Genomic DNA, 9749 nt, shown 5'->3' on the forward strand with positions numbered 1-9749 from the left:
TAACATAGCATCTAACTGAAACAAAAAAATGTATCAGTATTTTAATAAACTCATTAAACTATATGAATGAATAAAGACAAACTACATTTTATGATAAAATTGTTAATTTGTATTGAATTTTAACGGTAGTATTTATCATATATGGGCATTATTTATCAGGTTATCTTTTTAAAACCAAAGAATACTTACTCATACATAATGTGTCATTACAGAAACCAGTAAGAAAAGCTACATTTTTTTTAAAGATTTTATTTATTTTTAGAGGGGAAGGGAAGGAGAGAAATATCAATGTATGGTTGCCTCTCATGAGTCCCCTGCTGGGAACTGGCCTGCAACCCAGGCACGTGCCCTGACTGGGAATCAAACCTCGATTGTGTGGTTCACAGGCCCGCGCTCAATCCACTGAGCTACACAAGCCAGGGCCTATTTTGTTTTACAAAAATTTTTTTGTAAAGACATTAAATCATATTGGAAAATACAGTATTTTACTAACTTTTATTTAGGAAACGGAGCTTTCACTTTATCCCAGTATTTTCTCCAGAGGAAGACTTTGTTTTTATTTCAATGAGTTCTTCTACTCGAGCCAGAACACTTTCAATCAAATCAAATGTGTAAAGTGCTGAATGCAGAACCTTAAGCTGCATTTCAGGAGGCATATTAGGGATCTCTTCTCCACCTACAGTTACAGAACAAAAGTCTTTGGAATTCTGGAATTCTTGGCTATTTTCTTGGCTATTTTTAATTTCTGCTTCATAATGTGCTTTTGACATATTAAGTCCTGTATGGAGTGGCTTTAAGTAATTATTCTCAATTTTTCCAAGTTCTGTCCATAATCCAGTTTGATTGTCATTTTCATTATCTTTGATAACCAAATATCTCAATAAATTTAATGAAGCCATTATCCTATCTAAGTTCTGCAGTAGATCTGTTTCAGCACCCTCTGGGAGAAAGAGCACCAAATCTAGAAGGGAAATTAGCTGTGGTACCATAAACCATTTGTTGTTATGTGTCCTCTTTAATGATATGTTGATTTGATTTTTGATATTTTGAATAACAAAGGCCTCCACACCTGAGTGATTACTTGTATTCAATAAGCACCCAAATAACGTATATTTGCCTTGAGAATCCAACTTGTTAATATACAGCTGAAGCATAGCTAAACCCTTTTTCCTCAGTGTCTCAACAGGGCAGAGTGTCATTACTTTCACTAAGCTCTGAGGTACAGTCAGAAAACTATTGATTTCTAAGTGCTGGTGAAGTAGACTATTGTCTTCAATTCTCAACAAACCATTCTCCAACAGATCCAGTCCTTTGGACAAAACAGATTCTTATGTTCTTTTCGAAAAGACTTCAATATGCCCCATATTAAATCGCAAAAGGTATGATGGGCTTAACACCATTGGCAGCTGATCAATGCTGATGCCCTGTACAAATACTAGATATGCCAGTGAAGCCAGAGAGTCTGCTAATTGTTTGTCTTCTTCTTCTTCAAATTCAAGATAATCCCAAGTCCTCTTTTTCCTTTGATGATTCAAAATCATTTTGGGGAAACGGTATCCAATTGCTGATAAAAACCCTACTATTTCAGATGCAAAACACCTTAAAGGATCATTTTCAGCTTCTTCAGACTGTTCAGGGAATTGTGCTGTCAGCAAAGGGCATTTCAAGCTTTTGAAGCAAAATTTTAGTAATTCATCCTTTAACTTTTCATTTTCCAGTGAGTTTTCTTTTTTATCAATGATTTCTTCCACAAAAGGCTTAGTGAACTCTATTAAGGCCTTGCAACATTGACAAAGGCCATAGTCATCTGTTTGTACTTGTTCTTTTGAGTATGGAACAGGAAGAAGAGAGAGCTGACTCCAAATGGTAGACAGTGCTAATCCAACTGAATACGCCTTGTTGCTATGAAGTTTCTGTATCACTGTTTGTAATGGCTGAAGCAAAAGAAGAATAATTTGGGATATCTGTTTTCCAGAGGGCTCTTCAATCAGTTCAAGCAAACCCAACAATAATTCTTTTGGATTACATAACTTTATCAATAAATCAAGCATCAGAAAATATTTTCTTTTATCATCTTCCTTATCATTCCATAAAAGGCATGGAACAGCAGGACCAATAAGATTCCAGCCCATATTCCTGATGATGACCTTATTCTTTTTGATTTGAATAATTTCTAATAACTGGTGTATGTACCCTTCATCTATGCACCTTTGGCCTGCTAATTGAAATAAGCCAAAATCTTCTTCTTTAAAGTCTTGCTCTTCTAGGATTTGACATCTCTTTATTATGGACTGAAGTTCTTCCACAGCCATCCTTCGTTATTTTTAAGTTTTGATGCTGAAATGTATATCCGGCCTGTGGCCTTTCCAGAGTCGTCCTCCACCTCTCCGGGCTGCGCAGGTCCAGGAGTGTGTCTTATAGTCCAAAAAATACGGTAATTTACTCCAAAGGGAGAAGAATCATGTGACCTCTGAAGCTTCCATGCCAGTCTGTCTCAAAGTTATCATTTTAATCTACAAGAAATTAATCTTTTACAAACAAAAGCCTAAGTACAAAATGACAGACTTTTGTTTCAGTGTTTAAATGAGCAGAGTGTTCACATTCAATTATACAAGAGAGGAAATAAATTGGTTAAATTTATTTCATGTTTTATAAACTTGTAGTTATTCTTTTCAAAGATAGTATATATATATATATATATATATATATATATATATATATATCACAGATCTATAAATATTTAATCAGTGTTTTGAAATATTTGAATTAACCTAGGTCTGATGTTTTTCTTAAAATGGAACAGTTTGATTTTATTGGGCAAAACATCTCATACAATTGATTTTGACTCAATTTACTGTACCAGGTTGGAGGAATATTTTGGAAGTCCAGATAGGCATCTTATTTAGACTTTTTTTAATCCTTATGGGGAGGATATGTTTATTGATTTTTAGAGAGAGAAGGAGGGGGAAGAGAAAGACATCAATGTGAGAGAAATATCAATCAGTTGCCTCCAGTATGCACCCTGACTGGGGATCAAACCTGAAACCTAGGTTATATATGCTAGCCATAAATAGAACCCACAACCTTTTGGTGTATGGGATGATGCTCCAACTAACTAAGCCACCCAGCCAGGGCTTATTTAGACTTTTTAAAGGTGGCTTCAGTGTTTGAATAATGAATTTATAGGAAGCTGTGGGACAGTTTCTTTCTGCTATCTTCATTGCACTCTAAACCTTAATTTATCATTTGTTGTTGTTTATGACCAACTTTGGCACTCACTAAATTATTCTTTTAGCTTCACACCACACCACCTTCTCTTTCTCTTTCTTCCACTCAGTTTGACATGGCAATATTTTAAATTTAAGGTGCTCATTTATTTTGCTATTCTCATTGGTAGTAGGTATTATAATGGGTGTCTTGTACTTCATGAAACCAGTATAGAGAAACATAAAGAGATTTATGCAAGATCACAGAAGCTTTCAGTGATGGAATATGAAATTAAACAATGGATATAATTTTTTGTATATGTAAATCAAATATGGTTAGAATGAATTCTGCATGATTTTTAATGAAAACTTCATCTTTGTAATTCACATATATCAATTTATTTTAAGCTTCTTCTTGAAAGGGTATCACATGTTGTATGAAATGAAATGTGTTTATTTGTGGTGAATAATTCCTAGGGGTCATCATCATATGCTTGATAAACACATTACATACAGACTCATAAAAAGACAATGTGACTTGAAACCTGGATTTTTTATTGTTAAGATTGATAGAAAAACACCTATGTCATACATCAGAGTCACACAGCACCCCCCATGAATGCCACAAAACATATTAATTTCACAAAACTGAGTCAGGGAGTAAATTTCAGGCAATGCCTTTAAAGTAAATTGTGAAAGGTTTAGGTATTTGTGGAGGAAAATATTTTATAAAGAGCAAATAGCCCTAGCTGGTGTGGATCAGTGGATTAAGTGACAGACTGCAAACCAAAGGGTCACTAGTTCGATTTCCAGTCAGGGCACATGCCTGGGTTTTGGGCCAGGTCCCCAGTAGGGGCCATGTGAGAGGCAACTGCACATTGATGTTTCTCTCCCTCTCTTTCTCCTTTCTTTCCTCTCTGTCTAAAAATAAAATAAATAAAATCTTTTTTAAAAAACAGCAAATAAGCATTGTGGAGTTCCTTAAAAATACTGTCTTAGCTCTTCCTCGCTATTCTTTGTGGAAAAATTTTCACTTTAAAGATGAGGGCACTGAGGTACCAAAGAGGTAACCTTACCTAAGACAATGAGCAGAGTCATTATAAAAATTCAGGTCTACCCCACTCTAATGCCAATAGACCACACTGCCTCCTAAACATTTAATTACTATTTTCAAAACAAGGACATTGGAAGGAAAAAAAATCAACCAAAAACTTACTTGTCAGAAAGAAGAAATTTAACAGCACTGTCCATGCAGATTTTTTTCCCAGAGATTGCTCATTAGGATCACTTTCAGACACAGAATTCAATAACACTTTTTTAAAAAGTGAAATACTTAATTCCAACTCATAAAGCATTTATAATGCTCTATGACGCCCCAAAGAATACAAAGTCAAAGAGTAATAGAGAGAAAACTGTACTTGAAAAATAATTAAATAATTTTTTTAAAAAAGTCAAAGAGGTAATAGCCCTGACTGGTGTAGCTCAATGGATTGAGCATGGGCCTGTGAACCAAAGAACTGCAGTTCGATTCCCAGTCAGGCCACATGCCTGGGTTGCAGGTCAGTTCCCAGCAGGGGACGCACAAAAGGCAGCCATATATTGATATTTCTCTCTCTCTCTCCTTCACTCCCCCTCTAAAGATAAATAAATAAAATCTTTAGAAAAGAGATAACAGATAATTTACTTACATCTCTTAACAATTTGGGTACTATTAATAACCAGAATGTATAAATGCTTTAATGATAGGACAACACACCCCATTGATTTACAATTGTGAACTTAATTCATAAATACCACTGATATACAGAGGCCAAATCAATTAACTACTTGGAAATACTACACATTCTAAGTAAATCAGACCCCACCACAGAAACTCGTGTAAAATATATTGGATTTATTTTAATTTTTTTATTGTTAACTGTTGTTCAAGTACAGTTTTCTGCCTTTTACCCCCATCCCAGCACACCCCACACCCTCCCTAAGTTCCTCCCATTTCTACCCAGTTCGTTATTGTTCATATGTCCTTTATATGTGTTCCTGCAAACCCTTCTCCTTTTCCCTGAAGTTCCCAAAAAGATTCTCAATATCACTAGCTATCAGAGAGATGCAAATTTATTTTATTTTATTTTTTTAATTTTAATTTTTATTTAATTCTTGTTCAAATACAGTTTTCTGTCTTATATTCCCAGCCCTGCCCCACCAGTGCTCCCCACCTCCCTCCCATTTCTGCCCCCCACCTTAGTTATTGTCCATGTGTCCTTTACACTTGTTCATGTGAGTCCATCCCCTTTTCCCCTATGATTCTCTCCCCTCCCCCCTCTGGGTCCTGTCAGCCTATTCCCTATTTGAGAGTCATTGGTCATATTTTGCTTGCTTGTTTGGTTTGTTTAGATTCCTGTTAATGGTGAGATCATATGATATTTGTCTTTCACCGCCTGGCTTATTTCGCTCAGCATAATGCTTTCCAGTTCCATCCATGATGTTGCAAAGGGTAGTAGTTCCTTCTTCCTTTCTGCAGCATAGAATTCCATTGTGTAAATGTACCATAGTTTTTTGATCCAGTCATTTACCGATGGGCATCTAGGTTGCTTCCAACTCTTGGCTATCGTAAATTGTGCTGCTATGAACATCGGGGTGCATAGGTTCTTTTGGATTGGTGTTTCAGGGTTCTTAGGATATACTCCTAAGAGTGGAATTGCTGGGTCAAAAGGCACGTTCATTTTTAGTTTTCTTAGAAAATTCCATACTGTTTTCCATAGTGGTTGTACCAGTCTGCAATCCCACCAACAGTGAACTAGGGTCCCCTTTTCCCCACAACCTCTCCAGCACTTGTTGTTTGTTTCTTTGTTGATGATGGCCATTCTGGCTGGTGTGAAGTGGTATCTCACTGTGGATTTAGTGCACTCAGCAACACATGAAGAGATGCTCAGTATTGCTAGCTATCAGAGAGATGCAAATTAAAACCACAATAAGATACCACTTTATACCAGTCAGAATGGCCATCATCAACAAAGAAACAAACAACAAGTGCTGGAGAGGTTGTGGGGAAAAGGGGACCCTAGTTTACTGTTGGTGGGGTTGCAGACTGGTACAACCACTACGGAGAACAGTATGGGATTTTCTAAGAAAACTAAAAGTAGATCTGCCTTTTCTCCCAGCAATTTTACTGCTAAAATTATAGCCTAAGAGCCCTGAAACACCAATCCAAAAGAACCTATGCACCCCAATGTTCATAGCAACAGAATTTACAATAGCCAACTGCTGGAAGCAACCTAGGTGCCCATCAGTTAATAAATTGATCAAAAACTATGGCACATTTACACAATGGAATTCCATGAAGCAGAAAGAAAGAAGGAGCTCCTACCCTTTGCAACAACATGGGTGGAACTGAAAAGCATTATGCTAAGTGAAATAAACCAGGTAGTGAAAGATGTTGAGGGCAAAGGGAAACTAGCCAGCACATAGCTGTAAGGAAGCAAAAGGTTGTTTTGCTAACTAACGCAAAGAGGCTCCGGGACACACCCGAAGAGCGGGGTGTGTTCCAGAATGTGGTGTAAGAGCAACAAGGTTAGTCAGGCAGATAGCCATCTGGACAGTTACTAGGGAGGGGAATTTTACCCCTGTGCACGAGCTCAACTGACCAATCAAGTAAAGGAGCACAAGCCAGTGCACGAGTTAACTCACCAATAATAAGTAACCCTATTGTGCCCCTGAGCCAACCGCTAACCGCCACATCTGCTTCTGTATCCAGCTTGCTTGCAAGCCTCTATAAAACCCTAAGCCTGTAAGCGTTTGGCGCGACTCTCATTTGCAGCCCTTGCGGGCACCGTGTCTCCAGACACTTTGGAGAGTTCGCCCCTGCGCAGGTTAAACTTGGCCAATAAAGTAACATCTTTGGAACCCCGAAAGTCTCCGACATTTGTTCTCGTTCTCGCGGTTGGTGAATGCAACAAAAGACAAATGCCATGTGAACTCACCTTTAACAGGAACCTAAACAACAAAAGAAAAAAGCAATATATAATCAAAGACACTGAAACAGAGAACAGGCTTTGTGGGAGCCCGCCAGGCCACAGGGGACCAAGGACAGAGTTCTCCACTGTGAAAATGGTGGAGGAACTTGGTTTCTGGTCCCTGGAGCCGGCGGGCGTCTTGACATTTTCCGGACCTTCTTGTTCTCAGCCTTGAAGGAGATAACAAGATCTTGGCATATGCGTCATGTTCCAAGGAAATGATGGTTATGAGGACACCATTGTCCTCGGGCTAATGTTCCAAGGATATGAGAACATCTTGCCCTTTTGATAACTCTAGGGTGTGTAACATTGTTTCTAGTTCCTTGCGGTCTTGCTTCAGGCCACTGCAGTTTTGTATATAAGACAATTGTTTCTTGAATAAAGTTGCCATTTGCCAGCAGAGCATTTGGTCCTCTCCATTCTTTCAGTCCCTCGCCTCACCTCGCGACCACCCTTGCTGCGGCGGGCCGCGGCAAGGCTTAAAGTGTCCAGAGCAGAGAGGGGAGAAAATTTCAGGGGAATGTCAGGGGAAAAGGGGAAGGGTTTACAGGGACAACTATAAAAGACACATGGACAAAAACTAGGTGGGGTGGAAATGGGAAGGAGGGTCAAGGCCTGGGTGGGTCAGCTGGGATGGGAGTAAAAGACAGAAAACTTCACTTGAACAACAATTAAAATAGAAAAGATTTTAGAAACAAAAAATTCCTACAAAACACTGAAGAATGAAATTAAGGAAGACACAAACAAATGGAAACATATACTGTGTTGATGGATCGGAATAATTAACATCATCAAAATGTCTATTCTACCCAAAGCAAATTTACAGACTCAAAGCAATACCTATTAAAGTACCAATGCCATACTTCACATATATATACCAAACACTTGTTTTATGGAAACAAGTTTATATGGAACCATAAAAACCCCAAATGGCTGCTGCAATTTTGAGAAAGAAGAGCAAAGTAGGAGGAATCACAATACCTGATACCAAACTATATTACAAGGCCACTGTAAATATATTGGGTTTTTTACTTACTAAGAGAAATGAAGGCATTAGGAGACACTGTAAAACCTTCTTATCCATTTTTTCCTCAGTACTTCAGTCTACCTCTTTTTCTTTTTCATTTTTTGTTGTTTTTCAATTACAGTTCTCCCCATTTTCCCCCATTGTTCTCTTGTGCACCCCACCTGTTACATTCAATCCTTCCTCCAATGTCCTAGTCCATGGGTCTTTTATACATGTTCCTTGACTTGTCCCTACTCCTTCTGTCCCCCTAATCCCCCTACCCCCTACCTTCTGGTCACCATTCTTTATTTTCAATTCCCTGGTTTTATTTTGTTCACTTGTTTGTTTTGTTCATTAGGTTCCACTTATAGGCGAGATCAGATGGTATTTGTCTATCACTTCCTGGCTTATTTTACTTAGCATAGTACTCTCCATTTCTACCCATGCTGTCACAAAGGGTGGGAGTTTCTTGTTTCTTTCTGCTGCATAGTATTCCATTGCATAAATACACCACAGCGTTTTGATCCATTCATTTACTGATGTGCACTTTGGCTTTTTCCAGCACTTGGCTATTGTAAAGTGTGCTGCTATAAACATTGCAGTGAATGGGTTCTTTTGAATTAGGGTTTTAGGATTCTTAGAGTATAATTCCAGTGGAGGAATCACTGGGTCAAAAGGCAGTTCCATTTTTAGTTTTTTGGAGGCAATTACGTACTGTTTTCCACTGTGGCTTCACCAGTCTGCATTCCCACCAACAGTGTACTGGCGCTCCTTTTTCTCCACAACCTTGCCAGCACTTGCATTTGTTGATTTGTTTATAATGGCCATTCTGACTGGTGTGAAGTGATATCTCATCAAACTACTTTTACTTTCATTTACATAATTGCCTCCTATATAACAAAGTAATATCTGCCTTTGTTCATATAACATGAATCTGTTTATATCTTTAAATATTCTCCAAAACTATCTTCAATAACTTCACAGTATTTCATTATATGACTCTATTACAACAGAGTAAACCATTTTCCCAAATAAAAACATTTAGGTTGTTTACAATTTATTGGTATTACAAAGAACACTGTATAATACTCACAGATACATACAATAAATCGGTGTTTGCCAGAGGTGGAGGTGGGGATGGAAAATGGCTTAAGGGCGTCAAAAGGTACAAACTTTTAGTCATAAAACAAATAACTCATTGAGATTTTGTTGTTTGCTAGTTTGATGGCCAACACAAAGACATTTCTTTTGTTTTCATTTGCATCTCTAGTCATCAGTGAGTTTATTTAACCATTAATGTGCCACATATGTTCCAAATATTTTTAACTCTTTCAACTTTGTTTTTTATTGTTTAATAATTTTTATTATTGTTTGAATACAATTGTCTCCACTTTCCCACTACCACTTCCCCCGCCCCACCCACCCTAACCTCCCACCCTCAATTATACCACATTTTGGCTTCTCCTATGTGTTCCAAATATTTTTTTAAGATCTCATTTAATTTTAGAGAGAGGGGAAGGGAAAGAG

The 9749-nt window shown here is 37.7% G+C and overlaps 1 protein-coding gene across 1 annotated transcript; it reads right to left on the minus strand.

Annotated features, from left to right (window-relative positions):
* Positions 1-450: 450 nt before the first annotated feature.
* LOC118996044 (glomulin-like) lies at positions 451-2397 on the minus strand. The gene is given in 1 exon segment (XM_037059263.1): positions 451-2397. A coding segment is annotated over 1 exon segment (1797 nt). The 5' UTR covers positions 2313-2397; the 3' UTR covers positions 451-515.
* Between the last annotated feature and the right edge of the window lie 7352 nt (positions 2398-9749).

This window comes from Sturnira hondurensis, unplaced genomic scaffold (genome assembly GCF_014824575.4).
Source record: "Sturnira hondurensis isolate 20B ecotype Veracruz unplaced genomic scaffold, ASM1482457v3 Scaffold0010600, whole genome shotgun sequence".
NCBI classification, from domain to species: domain Eukaryota; kingdom Metazoa; phylum Chordata; class Mammalia; order Chiroptera; family Phyllostomidae; genus Sturnira; species Sturnira hondurensis.